Source organism: Strix uralensis, chromosome 5, assembly GCF_047716275.1.
Source record: "Strix uralensis isolate ZFMK-TIS-50842 chromosome 5, bStrUra1, whole genome shotgun sequence".
NCBI lineage: Eukaryota > Metazoa > Chordata > Aves > Strigiformes > Strigidae > Strix > Strix uralensis.
This window is the reverse complement of record NC_133976.1, coordinates 8,489,049-8,508,795: the sequence shown is the minus strand read 5'-3', so window position 1 is coordinate 8,508,795 and position 19,747 is coordinate 8,489,049. Positions and strand designations below refer to the sequence as shown.

Here is a 19,747-nt window from a genome sequence, read left to right as displayed (position 1 = left end):
CTTAAGTCGTAACAGTGTTACTTTGCTTAAAGAGTGAGAATTTCTTTCTTTGTATTGCTTTTAAGAAGCAACTTCAAGTTGCTTCAAAGCTTAGCTTAGTAAGCAATTTAGTTCTTACTGTAGCTGAACATGATGTCTCCATCTAGTGGCATGCCCCCCAGCAAAACAAAATGCTCACAAATGAATAGTGGTGTTCTCAAAACTTCTGTAGTAGTGGCAGTGTTACTTTTTATTAGAGTGAGAGAAGGGGAAGCAAACTGGAGATTGAATAACAAAAGTGATGCAAAATTCAGGGGAAAAAAACTGATGTTTTGAATCCGCAGTGATTCTCACCTGAATAGCTGCCTCTTTCATGTTATGTATTTACTTTATTTGTGACTTAAAGAACAGCTGACACCAAATTCAGTCCACGAATTCCTCATTTAAGGCCAGGAAGGGTCAACAGATGATCGGGGCTGACACACTCTATGTGTAAAACTCTGAATTACACTTAGTAATGGGTTCTTGAATCCTTTTGCTTTTATTTGCTGAAAGATTTGAAGATACTTGGAGGAAAGTTTCTGACATTTTTTTTGTTTTTGTTTGCGTCTCTTCTTGCAAATACTGCTTACAGCCAGAGCACTTGTTAAATACAAGTGACAATGTCACAGTGCAGTGCCACACGCCAAGTGTCATAATCCGCACTGTTGCTGCTGAAGATATCTCCTCCTCTGTCACTCAGGCAGAACTTACTGTTGATTCAGATATTCAGTCAGCTGACCTGACAGATCCTCCCGATACCCTAGAAGCAAATACCTTCCCAGATGATATCCATCAGTCCAAGCTGAGTGATGAAGAACAGTCAGCCTACAATGAAGATGATGCCTCCAAATTCAGCAGCAGGAATAGTAGTGAACTGATGGATGGAGTTATGGTAAGAACCGAGGAGGAGATTTCAGATGCCAGCCTGAAACAGGAAGAGGATTCTCACTCTGATTTACCCAGCACTTACGTTACTGAGGTAAGGGAGTGCATGATACTTGATATTTTCCCCATTTCTGTATGGAGAATGATTTCACTGCATCTTTGACCTTTATATTAAGCTATTCATATGAAATATATCAGTAATTTCACGTATATCGTAGTTCTACGAGTATTTTGTTCAGATCCTCTATCCTTGAGCTTCATGAGTATGTTATGGGAGTGAAAGTGGTAGCATTCAATTTGGTACTAAGGCTTATATTTGACCTCATCTGGAGCATTGAATACCTCACTAGCTGTAGAGTTGTTCCACTACTCCAGGGTACATTTGTATGAAGACTGTGGAAAGTGGGAATATTAGTGGCACCGAACAAACAGTTGCCTTCATCTGATTACTATTTGATGCAGTTGCTTTAAACTAGGCTGTTAATTGTGCAACACACATACTGTATGGGTAAACAGACTGCTGAGCAACGGAGGTGAGGTACAGTATTTAGTTTTTGCTCTATGAATCTAGTAACATGTTTTGAGGTGCACCACAGTTTCCATTTTTGAGGACTTCTGTTAAGTACCTGTTAAATTGGAATTGGAAGCATTTAACCTGTTTCTCTTTCTGGCCTCAGTTTTATTCAGCAACAACACCAGAGATGCAGAAGTTAATTTATGCAAATGATTTCAGGCATTTGGATTGTTTGTACTAAATTCTTCCATCTTCCAGTTGCTGGAACTATAATGACTAAGTCAAGGAAAATAGAGATGCTGAAACCAAGATAATTCTGTTTAGTGGGTAGAAAGTACCTCTTTCCTTAGAAGCCTGATTAGGTTAGACTGTGAAGAGATGAGTTAGATTCAGATACCCCATCCTGTTCTCTAAACCATTGTGCTCTACAGTTGCTGTAGTTCTGCTTTATCAGTCTTGAAAATCCGTTGTTGATATGCTTTGACTTTGTTAGGCTTTGTCTTTGAAAAAGTTTGTAAGAGACACTGCATATCCATTATGCTCTCACAAAGAGGATCCTTGTACATCTCAACAGTCTGCTACTACAGAAGCATTTGAATCCTGAATACATCCGAAACTGGGAATTATTCTTCCATTTTCTTCTTTCTTGTCTCGTGGTTGACATAGTTGTGATAAGATTCTCAACAGCTGAGGCAGCCCATCAGCTTTTTACTCTGTTTAAAATTTCAGCGTCTTGAGGCAGAGTTAGTAAACTTTTGCTATAAACCTAGTTCCTAATTAAACTCCGTAGAAATCACTTATGGCTAGCAGGATATAAAGAGGTACTAAACATTTTTTTCTATACAGAAAAACAACTTGAGTTTGTAATTCTAATTTGCCTTACACTTCTAGTCAGATTCAAGTTTGACATGTGTATTTAAATTCTAGGAAATAGTGAACTGTCTGTGAGGGATTCTAAGTGAAAAGTTACTCTAGAAAGACATGCCTAGATTTTGCTTTCTTTAAGTCAGTGTTATTTTTACGCACTTGCCAGTATTGTATTGTCACTGTGGGTGTGGGTGGTGGGAAGCAGGCAGTCATGCTGCAGGGTTTTATTATTTCTAGCTGGGAAAAGTGCCCATTTGCCACAATGGCTTCTTTAGTTTTTCACGCCTCCTCTTCCCAGTTTCAATCCTTGCAGCATCCTGCTTACCGTGGGCTGGTTCAGCTGTGCTCTCTGCAGAAAGTTGCTTTTGCAGGCCAGGCATACTGTGCCTTGCATGAATGGGTACACGTTTGGACCAAGTCTGACTCACTGAGCTGCGGCACAGGTACTCAAATCCTCTTCAGCAGCACCAGGGAAGGGGCTTTCAGGCAGTTGCCTTTGGAAAAACATTGTGAAACTATGTACAGAAACAAGTTTTCTTAAAAAAAGTAGGTGGAGGGACTTCAGGATTTTCTGGAACAGAGGGAGCTGTAACTTCTCCCAAACACTTACTGCTCCCTCTGAAAACAGTGATAAATCCAGGTACCTTCCATTCTGCCAGCAACATTTGTTAGCGTTCTGCATCAGTGATTCCTGAAGCTTGAACAAACCTTACGCATGTTACACATAAAAACTGGAATCCAAATATCTCTGCTTACTCTGGCAGTACTATCTAGGACGTCTTTTCACTGCGCTCGCAGAACCAGGAGTCCGCTGGAGTGTGCTGTGACACTGAGTAAGCCAGATGTATTACTGCCATTCCAGTACTACCAAGAGCCAGGGAAGAGGCAGCAGCTATTACAGGACTGGAAGAGAGCAAGAGAGACAACTTGTACATTGCCAATTTTTTGATGTAAAGAGGTTCAGCTAAAACAGTTTGCAGCCAGCCTAGAGTCAGCAAGTGACAGGGCAGGCAAGGCAATGCAGCTAAAATGGGTCTTTTGAGCTCTGTGTTCAGTAATTAAAACTTGATACAGAAGTAGAAGTTGTGAAACTTAAGTTCAGGTAAAGCTATTGTGTTTGTGGAGCTGGTACGTACTATAAAGGCATTGCTTCAGTATCTCAAAACATCTAGGCAGCAAGTAGTGGAAAAGCTTAATTATTGCTATTTATAGACAAAACATTTGCCTTAAAAGAGAACATTTTATCACCACCTTGCAGTCTCTCCTTTCCCCCTGCCTTCATACTGCTCACAGGACAGAATTCTTCTCATCCTTTTTTTAGACACCTACACTAGGATGAAAAATGCCCTATAAACGCTGAAGTAAACTAGCTCAGATGCTGACATTTCGATTTAATGAGATAAAATTCATCCAGGGAGTCTACTGCTTACTATGGAGTATGGCTGAGTAAAGCAGGTTTCTCTGTTTATGCTACCAAGAGTACACTCTCATGTCCTGTTCTTCTGTGTTGTGCAGGACCTGGGTTCTCCAACAATAGAAGAACAAGTTGATCAGCCTGCAATAGATGATGAGACTGTGCTTATTGTTCCTTCTTCCCATGGTTTTATCCAGACAACAGATGATATAGACAGCGAATCAGTATTGCCCCTGACAACTCTGACAGGTACGACAGTCCCGTCATAGGGTTGATGCTGGAGCTAGGATTCATTGAAGCAGTATGGCACTTCTGAGTGTTGGTAAACAACGCCTTATAGATCCTTGCTTTCTCATAAATAATTTTCCATGTCATTGCTGTGAAACTTTAAGGAAGTTGGTTACCCAGCTGGTATCAGTAGAAGTGGAAAAGTCCCACTTAACCTCGTGGGAAGAGCGTTAGAACAGCAGCTGCTTCATCACTTGCTGAGGTGTTTCCATCACCCTTGAGCTTTGAATTAGTACACACAGGCTAATAAGTAACTCTTTATTTAGTGTACATTTCTTCACGCCTGGTGCTTGAATGAAATTTCTTATTTGAGAGAAGACCAGAGACATCAGAAATGCACTTGATGCCTCTCATGGTGAGGGGCTGGGCTGTTTGGGGGTGTGTTTGCACAGCACTTACCTGGAAGGGCTTGCTAGCTTGTGCCGCGTTTCCCAGTGCCAAGAGTCATCTCAGACTTGGAAGCAGCACAGATATATTCTCCCACTGCTGCACCTAACAAATGCTCCTTTCCCGAGGAAGGATCTCCTTGCAGAGCCATCAGAGGATCAGTACTAGGTCTGATATAGTAATACCCGATGAATCCCACTGTGAGTCACACCAGTTGCATCCATATTAGTCATAGCTTACCTTGAAACTAGAAATTGAGAACTGCCTAGTTCGAACAACATTGCTTAAAATTGGTTAAAACTCCAGACTGCATTTTCTGTTTCCTAAGTGTGTATTTGATATCTTGTTATAATGGCACAGTAAACAACAGTTCTAGTGTACTGTGTCTCTTGACAGATCCTATCCTGCAGCATCACGGAGATGGGTCACACATTATTGGCTCATCATTGGGCAGTCCTGACTCAGAAGATTCAAAGGATGTTGAAGATTTAGTGAGCTGTCACTGAGAAGCAGCAATTGTCTCCATTTTCTATTGGCCATGTTTGCATTGTGAAATTAGTTACAACCCTGTGCCACATTTCCAAAGAAAGCAGTCAGTCCGTATCTTTAAGCAGAAGCTTCCAGTTTGAAATGACTACAGTGCACTTTCTCTGCTCAGGCTATTTACCTCATTTGTAAAGGGTTACAGAGCAGCCAACCGAAGCCTGACGTGCTACGTCTCAGCCAGGGTGTTTCAGTGTTTTAAAGAACCTCTGTTGCAGTGCTCACTGCTAAGGATCCACGGGGTCAGTTCCGATCTGACTTGATACTGGTGTGCTGAACTGCACATCTGGAAAACTGGACAGAAGTCAAGGATTGTGGACTGTAGCATTTTAGTGCCGCAGCAAGGATTAGTTTGCACACGTTTCATGAAGAATGGGTGAGGATTTCTGCACTTACTGACTCTTGTAATACATGGAGTATTGGACTGTTACATTTCAGGAAGAAATGTATTCCATCAAAGACTTCAGGGAGCATGGGCAGCATCATGAAGAAGTGGTCTGTATTCCCATCTCATCTGGCTTGTCAGTACGTCTGCGGTATAGGAAGAAGACTCAGATGCTTATGGGACTTGCCTGGTCTGCTTGTTCTGAGGAGTCCGTTGCTGGCAACGGACAGAGCTCAGAAAGATCACTTGTGGAAAATCTTTTTATTTTTTTCTCCTTTTTTTCCATTTCCTTCATCACTACAGCAAGCTGAATAAAAAGGGAAGGGCTACGAGAAAGGGAAGCTACAGGGACCCACCAGCCTCCCTCCACAGGTTTGTACCTTCTTTGAAGACTGTTGTGAGTAGGCTGGAACATTTGTCTCTCTCGCTGTTTACATGACACTACCAGCCAGCTCTCCACAGGTGATTTATGCAGCAAGTCAGTAGATGGGGGGTGGTGTGGAGGTGGCAAAGTCTTGAAGAAGCTCTGTGAGAATTTGGGCATAGGGTCCCGAGGCCAAGGAAGCCAATTAATTCCTACATTCAAGGGTTTGAAACAGACACTAGGCTGAGCACCAGCCTGTTAGCTAGGAATTGAGAGAAAAAGCTATAGAAACTAAAGACTCATGTATAAATTATTTTATTTATTTCTGTAATTAGCTCTTCATAATCAAGAGTTGGTCTTTTTCAGTCTGTGGTTTTGTTAATGTGAAAAATAAGGTGTAGTTTCAAATGGTTGCCTAGGGAACAGAAATAATTGTATATTCAGTTTAAATGAAATAAAGAGTATTTGTCGTACGTAACTGTAAGATGCCATTTATTTATACTGCTACAGATCCTTGCAATGCTGCAGTTTCTTTGTACAGTAATAAAAAAATGCAGTTTTTTCCAAAATGAAAAAGCTTGTGCCATTCTGAAACATCAGTACAACTGGAATGTTCATAAAGTGCAACAGTAGCTCTTCAAAAAAAAGCAGAATGTCACATCTTATGGCAATAATTCTCCCCAACAAGAGGGACATTACATATACATTTACATGAAAATCATGTACTGATTTATCCTTGCACAACCCACTTCTTTCCTCTCAGGCTGATTGTCCTCACTTAAACATCTTGGGTAGAGCTGAGAGCTGAGCTGAAAGCAGTCTGACACGGTAGCATCATCGCTGGGTGTTCCCCATGTCCATCATTTGCCCACTTCATGGAAGTACAGGTTGGCACATATACATAACATGACGATAGAAAATAATATATAGTAAATTAGGTTCCTAAATTTAGGTTCCAGGTCTCCTTGTCGATACCAGTAGATCTAGAAGAGAGGATGAGTTTGCATTACTTTAAAATGCCAGGTACTTCTGAGGAAACTCTATGGTAACTGAACTAGCACCTTCTAGACCTTTTTTTTTCCTGTAAAACAACCCAGCTTCATCTGACTAGAGACTATGAGGTGTAGTGTCCAACAAGTTTTCTTAACAATTAAGAAATAACACCTGTTTTCTCAGCATGCTGGTGGAACACACAAACAAGAATTTGGCAAGGTGTTTCTCCCCAAAACAAGGCTGTTTGTGAAACCAGAGTGCCAGGTTAGCTGTGAAGACAGGGGTTGTTTTGTCAGCTTTGTTGAAGAGAGTGGGTGGGGTTTAACACTCCAAACTGGCTACACCCTGGTTGATGAGGACAAACATCAAGTTTTGCACTACACATCCTGTCTTGGGCAGAGTCATGGCTACCAGCCATAGAACTGGCAACTGGGACTGACCAGGCACTGCAGAGTGCTGTCCCAGTTACCCCGCAGTGAGGGGCAGCGACTGTTCCAGGTCCCAGCTGGAGGAAGGAGAATGCTCCAAGTATGAAAAGCTACAGCAGAGGAAGGAGCCATGCAGAGGGGCTGGACTAGATCGTCTTTGAAGGTCCTTTCCAACCCAAACCATTCCGTGATTCTACAAACTCTGACCTGCCAGTTCCCTTTGCCAACGCTTGGGACCAACTCCTGGGATGCTCAACTGTTGAGTAGAGGAACCTCAGCTCCTCCCCTGATGAAATGCCACCCACCGTTGCTTCCTGCCACTGCAACTCATCCCCTGTGCCGGAAAGGTCACTGACTTCCGCAAGGGCCTGGCTGGCCCCACCACATCAAGTGTTTTGCTCCACCCCAAGTCTTCTGCAGCACAATCCATCTCTGCATTCCCTTCTCACTGCTCTGCTCCCCCGTTTCCTACTTTCTCCACTGGCAGCTACAGGTGGTGTTGTCAGAGGTGGCAAGTCTTGCATCACAGCTGACCTGCAGAAGTTGGCTTAGTTCACATGCTTACTCTGCAGTTAATACAAAGCTGGTTACCACTCTTTATTGTCAACTTGTTCTATGGAGGCGGGAAAGCTTTTCTAGGGGAGTGTGAAAAAGAAGGCGGCACCACATAAAGCAGATTTTATTCAGATTTTGTCCTCATAAAAGCTTGCACAGCAAACGTGGCGGTACTTACAAGTATGCCAGCAGAAATGCAACACAAGGAGATGCAGAAAGCAAAAAATATATTCACAGGTTTTGGAGGTAGTTGCGGGAAGACAAAAGCACTGATTAGAGTGACCTGTATGGAGGAAAACAAAGATGAAGACTTTGTTCTCGCCTGCCGTCAGAGCTGCAACAAGAAGAGGCTGGCCCCGACGGCTGGCATAGCACGGCACTCGCATCCAGCGCTGCACGCCCCTCCCTGCTCTTTAACTCCCACCCTGTGGAGAGCTGGAGGGAAATGTGCAATTCTGGAGGAAAATCGCTTGGATGCAACCACAGACTTAGAGGGGTGAAAAAAAAAAAATTGCTGAAAGCTTTGCTACTCTGGCTTGTTGCTGGAAACCATCCTCCAAGTACCCATAAAGCCAGCAGGCACGGGGGTGCACGCTGCCCGTGTAGGAGCATCTCTTCAGCCAAGCTTTCCACCAGCTGGCACCTTGGCTCTCCTACCGCCTCCCTGCACCTCAGCTCTCAAATGGTGCTGCCGCCACGGACTGCAGAACTGATGCTCTCCAGTCGTGATGGCGTTGGGTTTGTCTTTAAAGCTTGGGGAAAGCATCGCTTGAGACAAAGTGACAAACTTCAGAAAAACTCCTATAAGCCATAAATAGAGGGAAATAAATCATAAATAGAAAGAAATAGAGAAGCAAACACGTTTTCCTGGGTCATAAGCACTTTGTCATCTCACGCAGGCTCACGTGCAGCCAGGATGGACAATTTGCCCATGGACCTGGGGCTTTTTATTGCACAGCCAGATCTTAAAAACATGGCTTGAAGAAAGATACTCTCCTTCACCTGTTGTCAAAGAGTTTCAAAAGACAGAGGCGCCCCAAAGTGACTACCTGAGCCCCAAACTACAGCCTGTTCAGACAGTGAAGTTTCACCGCCTGTTTTGAGGAGGAACGCTGGTTTTCACCCTGTCACCTAAGGGAGGCACGAAACACGGGATGGGATGGGGGATACTTACTACAAGCAGCAAGGATGTTAAGCCGCCAACAACTAGATTGATGACTCTGTCCTGAAGAAAAGAGAGGACAGTTACACGCACGCCTTGCCAAAGAACCACATAAAACAGACCAGTAACCAACAATGCTGAGAGCACCACATCAGCCAGTTATCCCCAGCACACCCAGCAGCACCATCAAGGCTCCCTGGTCAGCTCTGCCACGCAAGAAGGTTTCCGTTCCTCTGACTCCATGGATCTCAGGGAGGTGGCACTGGCCAAGTCCTTGTGCAGCAGGTTTGCTCATTTGCAATTGGCTTCTTCGCTACGCCTGAATCGATTACAGTTGTGCAAATCCTTTTTAAAAATTTTTAAAAAGCGAGAGTGCACAGACAGAGATTGTCAGAAAAAGCTTACTTTAGTCTCAGTGCCTGAGAATGATAGTGTCTTAGGTGGGAATTTGTGGGCAACTGACAAGGAGGTGAAGTGTTCCCTGCACCCCAAATGTTCCCCCCTAACATCAGCAGATCTGAACATGCCTCAGGGTGGCCCTGCTTGGATGGACAGCTATCCCCCCACACACACTTCTTTCTGCTGCTCCCCATCCGTATAAAACACTTGGCTGGGAGGAGACAACCTTTCTGCACCAGGGAAGAGGTATCCCTCGGTGTTGGCATCGCAATCCCAGCCCAGGTGGCATCAGGGCAGGGACTGGCAGTGACATGGGGCTGCGTGACTACAGGCTCTGAGGAGCTCCCAGGGCAGGACCCCGTACCGATGCACTCACTGGAGTAAGAAATGACCTGATGCAAAAGAATATTCCCATCCCTGCCGGGATACCTGCCTCCTCCCTTTCCTCATGGTGCTACTCTGAGTATAAGCATCTATCACCAAGGTCGGACTGGGCTGCATGCAGTCAGGTGTAACACCCCAGACAGCTGGCTGCCCAAATAAAATGCTAGAAGAACAAGCTATAGCAGAAAAGATGCGCAGAGAGAAAAAACCCAGGACTTCAATTAATTACACTGAGTCATTAAATAGGTACAGTTAAAGGAAACTGAGGAAGGAGTTTGAGCAGTGAAAGCCTCTTGCTCAAGACATCCCAGCCAGCAGGCAGGGCAGCCCAGGTTTCCCTTCACCTGGTCTCGCACCCTTCTTCCCTCCCAGCATTACATTTTGGAAGACAACTTGTAGAGGGAGAAGCCCCATGTCATGAAGAAGTAACACATGGCAGGAGCAGGGCAGGAGGAGGAAGCAGAGAGCAAAGAGGAGGTGGCAGAGAGCAAAGCATGCTCTGGCAGGAGAGCAGCAACCCTGCCCTAAGGCTCGGCGGAGCTCCGGCGCCCAAGCTTGCGGTTCAGTAACAGGCAGATGCCATGCCCAAGGGAAAGGCCCACAGCAAACAGACTCTTTAAAACCTCTTCTTAGTCCCCAGCTCCTCTACGTAAAACCAGACCACTTCTGCTCCTACAGCTCAGAGGCCCCCGGCCGTGGGGGCACGGCAGTGGCTGCAGCAGTGGGGAGTGACCCACCTCCATAAGAAATCGGCACCAACACCCCCCATGCAAGGTCCTCGCCAGCCAGGCACAAGCCCCTGCTCCTCACCGGCATTTCCACATGCGGTGGCAGCGATACAACAGCAGCCTCTGGGAGCCATCTACAAGGTACCCACTGCCAACCCCAAACAACGAGCTAAGAGAAGTAACTCCAGGCAAATAACAAGCAACAGGGCGAAAGGCAAGCGTGCTACCTCCACGAGAGCACATCACGACAGCTCAGCTGGGCTCCTCCGCCTAGCTAAACAAATTAATTAAAGAACTCAAAGCTAACTTTAATCTAGACAGTTATGTGGAGGGATCCTTACACCCAAAAGCAACTCCAACGACATCAGGAAAGGACAGCAGTTTTGCTCTTGCCCTGCAGACCCAGCTGAGCCCACCAAGGCGATTTTGTAAAGGGGGACTGGAGTTTGCATTCAGGCTCAGCTCCCCAGGGACAAAAGGGGTGGCGGGAGGTGAGCAGCTGGATCCCTTCGCCCTTTGTGCCATGGGGAGATGGGTTTTGAACAGCAGAGGAAGGGGAGGGAAAGCTGAGGAGCTGGCTGCAGAGCCATCCCATACAGCTAACCCGGTGAGAGCACAGTCACAGCCTGCTCTTCGCTGACAGCCCGGCAGGGATGGGCACACAGTCACATACCTACGGACAGGATACACCACCCAGAAACTCAGCCACGATTAGGTTTCTCCTGATTAACTAGAGACTTGGAGGGTTGCAATTTTAAGACAGGGAGAATTCACCCATTTTGCCAGATCAGAGACAGGTCTACCAGGAGAAAACAAGGGGGTTGGACTCAGTGGTAACCACGGAGCATTTCTCTCTGCCTGTTTTACGGGGTGCAGGAGAGAGCGTCCCCCCAGCATGGGGACCTCTCATCTCACGCCGCCGAGTGATGGACATCACAGCAATAGCCAAATTGAGTACAGATGTCGGCAGCAGAAGGCTTTGCCACGTGGCAGCCAGTCCCTGTGGGTCAGGGCATCCCCTTCCCCACGGTTAAACCTGTGGTCGCTAAAATTTTCCAGTTGCGCTGCCGGCAGAAGAAGGTATTTCAGGATCCAGGGATTAGAGCCACTGATCCTGAAATCCCAGGCTTGGCAAAGTGGCGAGAGGCTGTATTCCCCGGTGCCCGCTGACACTTCAGCCCCAGGCAGCTTAGCACAGCAAAAAGGTTAAAAATACACAAGCAGAGGCCGAGACGGCTAAAGGGATTGGGGATGACGGAGCCTTTCACCTCCACGCCACGTCCAAGTGCGCAGCCCATCCCGGGCAGACACTTGTGGATACCAGGCACGCAGAAACGGGCTGTGACGAGCCATGTGTCCTACAAACCATGTTACCAAGCTGGCACAGCCAGCTCTTGCAACCAGCACAGCTGATTCAGGGAGGATTCTTCTCCAGCATCACTATGTATTATGATAGCCGCTAGAGTGAAAAGACAGAAAAAAAAAAGCAGCGCGCACACCAGAACTGTGAGCATGCAGGCTACTGGAGATCACCTGCACCAGCGCAGGGTGCTCACACACGGACACTAACTTCTGATACAGCCCGGCAGCACGCGATGTGCTGATGGGGATCCCCATTCAGCCAGCCAGCAGCCGAGACGTAGCGAGCTGTTCACCAGACAAGCAATGAATTCGGTGTCTCAGTGTTGCGCAAGCTGCATTTCAAAACAGGAGGGTTTCTGCCCTCTCCTCCTACTCCAAGGAGGGTGTTGCAGGGGTTGGAGGCACCAGGCTTGTCCCAGGGAGCTGCTGTGGTGCAGAGGTCTCCCTCCAGCTGCCTCTGGGCAAGGGAGACGAGGTCAGGAAGCATCAAGCCCTCGCAAAGCAGGAGGGCACAGTCCAGTATCCTTGGGGATGTGGGTCAGGGTTACTTTGAGCAACAGAGAAACTGAGGCAGGACTGAGGGTGTGTCCGCACCACTGTGCCCACAGCACGGGCTCTGACAGTGTGACAAGCTTTGCTCTCTGCCCCATTCCAGCTCAGCACCTTGCATCCTCCCAGTTAGCGGCTTGCGGGCTGAGCCCGTGGGAAACAAGCTCCCAGCAGAGGCTTGGCCAGGGCAGGGGAAGGGGCTGGTGCCTTGGAGGGCAGATACCTGGTGGCATCTCTGCAGGCATGACAGAAAAGCCATTTTTATGCCTTACATCAGCAAGTCCAGATGGTCAGCAGCCCACTGCAGCCATAGGGGATACTTTAATGTAGTGCCAGATGAAACTGCATGGAATAGCAGACAATATATACTGTACACAAGAAGAGCTGTGCTGACCACCCTCCTGCTGCAAGACTTGGGGACATGCTGTTGTGCCCTCAAAGGCTCCTCATTCCCATCCTGAGCTGCTCAGTCTCCTTCTATCGCCTTCTGCTTCCAACCCACAGCAGTTACACCCACCCGCTTATATTTAAATGCTCCCGTCACGGAGGAACCCAAGGAGCTTCTACTTTCAACTTCTTTCTAACTTTGTTAGGTTAATGGTTGGACTAGATGATCTTCAAGGTGTTTTCCAACCTAGATAATTCTGTGATTCTTTCCCAAGAAGTCCTGCATCTGTGACGCTCCGTCTCCCCTCTGCCACCTTACCGCTTGTGCCTTTGCTTTGCATTATCTCATACCCACTCGCTGCCAGAGCTGCATCCCTGGTAACTACAGCTGAATCCACAGTGCCTGGCATTCAGCAGCATCGTGTTGCTACACTCCCTCTTCCCACCAGAGACTTCTTTGGTACCAGCTTGCCCCCAGTCTCCGTTCAGCAGCCAGCACGGGAGGGCGAGCTTGGCAGGAGCAGCTGGACCATGGCAGGGGAAGGAGGCCGATGCTGCTGCCCAGCTCTCTCGTCCCCACAGGGTGGTTTCAGACCCAAGGCCACCAGCCTAGAGACCAGGAGAGCAAGAAGGCGGCAGCAAGAAGAGGGCAGCCCCATCTCTACATCCATCTCCCACTGCCGGCAAGGGTGCAAGACCCCTGATTTGGGTGCAGGGCTTCCTGGGGCACGAGCATTGCCCCTGCCCCTCCCCACAGCCTCATGCCCAGCCCAGAGGGTCCCGGTTTGCCAGCACCAGCCACCACTTGCAGAGACCCAAAAGCAGAGCCAGGGCACGGGCAGACACGTTTCTCCCATCAGACCTGCTCCCATTTTAAAGCAGTTTAGCTTTGCCATTTCTGAGACAGAACATTTCCAGCTCCGGACCTCACCAGTGTCTGTCTCTAAGCAACCCCGGTGAATCAGGGAGGAAACCACCCCAGGCCAGCACAGCGGTCCCTTGCCCGTCAGACACAGGTATGGCAGAGAGGGACCGTCGGCCACCGCTGGTCCCGTATGACAGGTTCCAAAAACAGCCACAGGAGATGGGCAGGAGGTGACATGCAGGACACGGGATCCCTGTTCAAGCCCAGGAACTGGAATGAGCACCCCATGTTTATTATTTACTGCTCCCTGTGAGTGGAGCCACAACCAGAAAGAGACGGGAGGTCAGGGATCAAAGGCTTGGCCTGGGCTAGAAGTTTGGGGTTTGCCTGCTGGGATCACTGTCCTGCAGTCCCCAGAAGTCCCCATCCCTGGAGGTTTCCCAAAATCCCTGGCTGAGGATCAGCCACTGTGACCCCGCGCAGGGCACTGCGGTGAAGGTCCCCTCGCCGCCCGCGCTCCCCATCAGGGCTGGCACCCACTGGCAGGGGGGACCCATCCCCCCTCAATTCATCCTCTCAGAGGCGCTGCCTGTCCTCTTCCTACCCCACATCATTCTCTTCCCCCTCCAAAATTTGGCTGGCATCACTTTATTTTTATTAAACATTATCATTTTAGCAGCATTTCCAATTATTTGGGGGGAAGGATGATGCATTTTATACACTTTTGTGAATAACTTGACGCAGTTTCAGCCCGCACCCTTCCAAACCCACACGGACACGTAACCTCTCCTAACAGGGGACAAACCCTGAGCCACCGTCACCCCGTTGGAAACGGGTGCACAGCGCCAGGTATCACATTCCTGAGGGATCTCGAGGCAGGGCAGCACCCCAGGGAGCCCCCTCCCCAGCGCAGCCCCCCGAAGCAGGCACCGACCCACAGCAGTGCCAGAAGCTGCCCAGCTGATGGGGGATTTGACACCTGATGAGTCGGCGCTGCCGCACGCACCCGGCAGAGGGAAAAAAAATTAATTACCAGGAGGGCACCAAAAGCAGCCCCCCCATCCCCAGCAAAGACCCCCAAAATTGGGTGAGATGCAACTCGGGATGCTGCAGCCCTGGACCCCGCTCTGGGGGGGCTGCAGGGCCACACGCACCCAGATGGGGCACCCTGGCCAGCGTGACCCCCCCCGGCTGCACCCCAGCCCCGAACAGGGGGTCCCCCCGATCCTGGGGCGCTCTGCACCCCGAGCCCCTGCTCCCCGCTGGGCGCTTGGGGAAAGGGGGGGTCAGTGGTGTGTGGGGGGGTGGTTATCTGGAAGTTGGTTTCTTTGGGGGGGGAGGGAGGGGTGTTTGGGGAGTTTTTTTTATTGGGGGAGCAGTTCTCACTTGGGGTGATCGTTCTGGAGATGTGTTATTTTTTTTTAAATTTGGGGGGTTTGTTTGTTTGGGGTGGTTTTGGTTAATTTGTTTTGTTTTAGTGAACTGATCGGGAGGGGTTTGGTTTTGGTTTATTTCAGGGTTTTTTTAATAATTCTGCCAATTTGAAAGGTTTCTTCCTGTTGGAATTTGGGGGGCTCCTTTTCCATTTTTCCATTGGGGTGCAGCTTTATTGTCGTTTTACTGATTTTTTTCATGCTGGTTCGGAGGGAGCCGAGGATATTCTTCCTTATTTTAGGTGATTTTTTTAGAATTTGTTTGCAGGATTGGGGCAGGTTCCTCGCGGGCTGGCTCGCTCGGCTCCTGCGGTGCCGTTACCCCGGGTGGGGGGGGCGGGGGAGGTTCTTCATTACTGGGGGGCATTTGCATTGCGGGGAGGGGTGGTGCTGCCACATTTTCTTTGCTGGCGTTTATTGGGGGTCGGGGGGTGTTTTGGGGGTCCCCGTTGGGTCGCGGGCAGTGCTCCCCCCCCTCCCGCGGCGAAGGGGAGCCGCCCCCCGCCGCCGCCGCCGCCCTTACCCTGGCCGAGGTCTCCCCGAAGAGCGGCCGGTTGTCCGGCCCGCCGGTGCCGTAGCTGCGGGCGGCGAACCCCTCCATGGCGGGGGGGCGCTGGGGCGGCCGGCGGGGGGGGCGCCCTCATGCTGCGCCCCCGCTCCGCGCCGCTCCGCGTTCCTCCGCGCCCCGCCGCGCGCCGCCACGCCCCCCGCGCCCGGCCACGCCCCCGCCGTGGGGATCGGTGAGCTGGGGGGGGGGGGGAAGCTGCTGCGGGGCCCGCTGGGGGCGTTACACCCGCGGGGGAGGACGCGAGCACGGAGGGGGGGGGGAGGGCGGGGGGGCGGGGGGCTATACGCGTATCTCTGAGCGCACCTGCGTATGGTTATGTCGAGATTTACGCGGGCGCGGTGCGGCTCCGCGGAACCTCTGCAGCGGCGGAGTTGCCAGCCCAGGCCCTGGGGTGGAGTTAAGGTCACCGGTCTGTTATTTATTACATTTAATTATTATTCAACAAAGTCGCGTTATTTAAGCAAATCAAATTATTGATGATGATATTGTGATTTGGAGAAATTAAGCTTTTAAAACTGTTATTTTATTTTGCTTTATTTATTTTACTTTATTTAATTTATTAATTTATTTACTTTATTAATTTTATTTATTTTACTTTAATTTATTAATGTATTTTATTTATCTTTATTAATTTATTTTATTTATTTTCTTTTATTTAATTTCTTAATTTTATTTATTTTACTTTAATTTATTTTGTTTATTTTATTTATTTATTTTACTTTATTTTTTAATTTTTTATTTACTTTGGCTTTTTTTTTTCACTTTTATTTTTAAGATCTGATGCTGGCAGAACTGAAAAATTAACTTACACAGTATTCCTGGCCACCTACACGTATTATCTACATAAATTAGATAAAAGGGAGTGTTTATTCCCGGAACTGGGATTGGTGGCACTGAAATATTTTTGCTCTATCCATTAGCCGAAGTTTTCACTCGGATTCACCAAGTGAAATCCCATGCACTGCCTCTGCTTTGCCTAAAGCTTGCTGCTGCTTTTTCAGGGCTGAAAACAGGTTGGCATGTGAGAAAGTCGGGGGGGGGGGGTGTGTAATTTTTTTGTCTTTATTTTTATTTAATTCATTTTTATTAAATTTATTTGAATTCATGTTAAATTTTATTAATTTTTAATTAATTTTATTTTTTCCAACTACCTCATTTGCTCTCACAAAATATCTTTCCTCTTGCATAGCCCCAGAACATCATGGCTACGACATTTCTCCAAGTGCATTTTAGGATGAAAATTAAACCAATTAAGATGTGCTAAATATCATGTCTCCTCGGACAGATTTTATTTGCTCGTTCAAACTGGCTCTGTTGTTTCTTCCCAACCCTGTTCCACACCTCTCCACAACTTCCCAGGAGGCTTCTTGCCCCGAAAGACAAATTCCACTAAATATCAGTGGAGTTCAGTAGAAACAACATGGGCATTTCCTTCTTGCTGGATAAAAAAGATTTAGAGGCCAGATTTGTAGGTAAAAAGACCAGAAAGAAGAAAAACAGCAGCAAATATTAATTGTCTGTACAGTTATTGGTTGGGGGTCAATTCCTGTGACCCCCAGTCATCCAAGATCCCCTTTCGGCCACTGTTTGTGGCTCGTAGGAGCTCCCCAACTCTTGAACAAGAGTCTGTCCAGACACTTTTTTCGCAAAACATTTTGGTTGTTTTAGGTGAAAAGCGATGCTGGGGCTGTTTGACCTCAGGGCATGTGCTGTGTACACAGGGCTCCGGGTGCACTTAATCTCCACTCAGCCTCCTGTGGTCAACACGCTTGAAGACCGTAAGCACCGCAGCTTCAAAGATGAAAGGTATTAAATACAAGCAAGGCCGGAAAATTATCAAGTTTTCAATGAGCTTGACTTCATCCTGAGCTTAAGTACTGGGTGGAAAGGCATAAAGAGCTCCTGTAACCCTCCAGCATTTGTTCCCACACTCGCTGTTTGGTGGAGAAGGGTCTCCAGGACTCAGTGGAGAGACTCTTCATGTCATCTTGAGCCACTTGGGGAAAAAAATTCCCATGGGGTGATGGATGCGACTTCCTGACACACAAGTGCTCTTGGCCCGTAGAAAACTTACAGTTGGTTTTACACTCATTTTTCAGCACTTACATATTTTATTCCTCAGCAGTCTCTGGCTCTGACCAGATTAAATCCTGAGGGTTGCGTAGGATCTGGTTGGGGCCCAGGAAACACTGGGTTGCTGGAGGGGAGCAACTGTGTGAGTCCCCTGCGTTGTGTATCGCGTTTATGCTTGGAGTTATGGCTCTGTGGGACAAATGGGCATAACCTTCTTCCAACATCTGTTGACTAATTACCAATAATTTAGAACAAATGCAAAACACAGACAAAACTTGATGAAAAATACAAACTGTTACTTGGACATAAATAGTGTCAACAAATAGTTCATAGATGAAATGAAGATGTCAACCAATGTCACTCAAAAATACAGTCTACAGTAGCTGGGTTTCATAAGACAAATAAAACCATTTGTCTGTTCTTTCAGCAGGGGTTTCACTTGCGTAACTCATTTCAAGACTCCTTCCACATTTCTGGCCAAGGAGGGTAGGTTGTGCTTGTCTCAGCCTCTTTAGGACATAAACTGACAAAAACTCCCTTTCTATTGTTTCCTTCCGTACTCATCATCGGCACCTCCAACACTTGACGCTTGGTATGAAAGGTATCTCTTCGACTGGTCAGGAGTAAGAAGACCAGACTTCATCCTTTCTAGATATCTAGAAAATTATTTTCTGTTATCGAATGTCACTAGATAATAGCCATTAGTTTAACCTCCAGGATGTAGCATTCTGTGGCCTTTAGAGGTGGGTCACAGCCGCAGTGAGCTGCTGCCATGACAGCACTGAAATCACAGCTGGGCCTTGGTGGTGGTGCGGGACAGCCATGGCTCCTGTGGGCTGTCCTGTGGCCCTGGGACAAGCCAAACACACCTTGAAGGGGACAAAGTGCTCAGGTGTCCATGCTGAGATCAGAACAGGTGACTTACTCAGCCCATGGTTTGCTGTAGTATCTCATTTTTTTAAATGCTACATGTCTTCTCCACTTAACCATCTCCTGCCTGGCCCACTTGCTTGTGCATCAAAATGCTTCTCTGGGTGACACGTTCAGTTAGTAGGCAGCAAGGGTAATTTGATGAGTGAGGATCTGTTTTGCTGATTAGGGATACCAATTAAGACACCAATCAGACACCAGGGTGAAAAGGGCAGGCGTATTTTACTGGGGATAACTAAATAATATAACAGAATAATACAGAAAACATACAGCAAGAAAAGACAGAATAGTGCACTTAAACAAATAGGAAAATACAGGGTAATGCATCAAATCATTACTACCTGAGAGAGAGAATAGTGATTAAGAAAGATCCATCACCACTTGTATATATTACCATCATCCAGACCCGCAGCCGCTGGGCAGCCCCGGTTACAGCGAGGATTTGGAGAGCCTGTCCCGGCAAGTGGGAAGTCCTACGCGGTGTGTCCACCCATAGGTGAGGCTTCCAAAGTCTCTGTGAGCGGGTCCAGCCTTATGTACCCAAAACTCAGCAAGCCAGAATAGCTGGCACCTTTGTTTTCAGCGGAACATCCGGTTTCACTCTCACATTAGATTCCCCCAGAGCCTGGCCAGAGCTCAAGGGAGAAGCTAAGGGAGTTTCCCTGCTTATCTGATTTATTTATGTTCTTTTTAGAACAAGGCCACACGTGTGGTCCCAAGGCCGGACAGCTGGCTTCATGGCCTTGTTAACTTGCCCCTACACAAAGAAGAAGAAAGACACATTCAGGATAGACATGTTTTCATTACATTCATCATCAGTAATGAGTATATGATATCTAAGCTACATCTTTCATTAATGAGCATACATATTTTGCTAATGACTACGTACTAAGTTAGCAGCTTCAGCTTGGGGCCTGTTGTTCAGGCTTCAATACTTCAACACTTTAGCACTTTTTACATCAGCATAAGTGGGTTGTTATAACCTAGTACAATACCTACTAGCACAATGGTTATCAGTTATAAAATATACAGGATTCATCTATAGGTCAACTCTGGCTTGGGCCTATTGTCCAAGCCTTAGCACTTCAGGATCTGATTGAGCCATTAATGTAACAGACCCAACAGATAACCTACTGGGTTTAGCAGCTGCCTCAGCCAAGAGTTTGTTTTCACGATACCAATGATTTGATAAATTGTGCCCCTTCCCGTGGATGGCAACACTTCTTCATCACATGGTCTGTCGTGGAGCTTGGTCCTATTTCT

At 47.5% G+C, this 19,747-nt stretch overlaps 2 protein-coding genes across 4 annotated transcripts in view; one reads left to right on the top strand and one right to left on the bottom strand.

Moving 5' to 3' along the window:
* DMTF1 (cyclin D binding myb like transcription factor 1) overlaps nt 1–6,146 on the top strand; it is a 31,404-nt gene extending 25,258 nt beyond the window's left edge. For 2 of the 3 annotated variants that reach the window (XM_074869830.1, XM_074869832.1), the window contains 3 exons: nt 614–1,000; nt 3,803–3,950; nt 4,773–6,146. In XM_074869830.1, coding sequence (XP_074725931.1) covers nt 614–1,000; nt 3,803–3,950; nt 4,773–4,882 — 645 coding nt within the window. In that variant the 3' untranslated portion in view covers nt 4,883–6,146. The other variant, XM_074869831.1, reaches the window with a different exon arrangement.
* Nucleotides 6,144–15,597, bottom strand: TMEM243 (transmembrane protein 243). The gene is made up of 4 exons (XM_074869834.1): nt 15,437–15,597; nt 8,819–8,869; nt 7,823–7,927; nt 6,144–6,651 (listed from the first exon to the last, which is right to left on the bottom strand). Exons 1-4 carry the CDS (start codon nt 15,512–15,514, stop codon nt 6,529–6,531), a joined length of 357 nt encoding a protein of 118 aa, XP_074725935.1. The 5' UTR covers nt 15,515–15,597; the 3' UTR covers nt 6,144–6,528.
* Between the last annotated feature and the right edge of the window lie 4,150 nt (nt 15,598–19,747).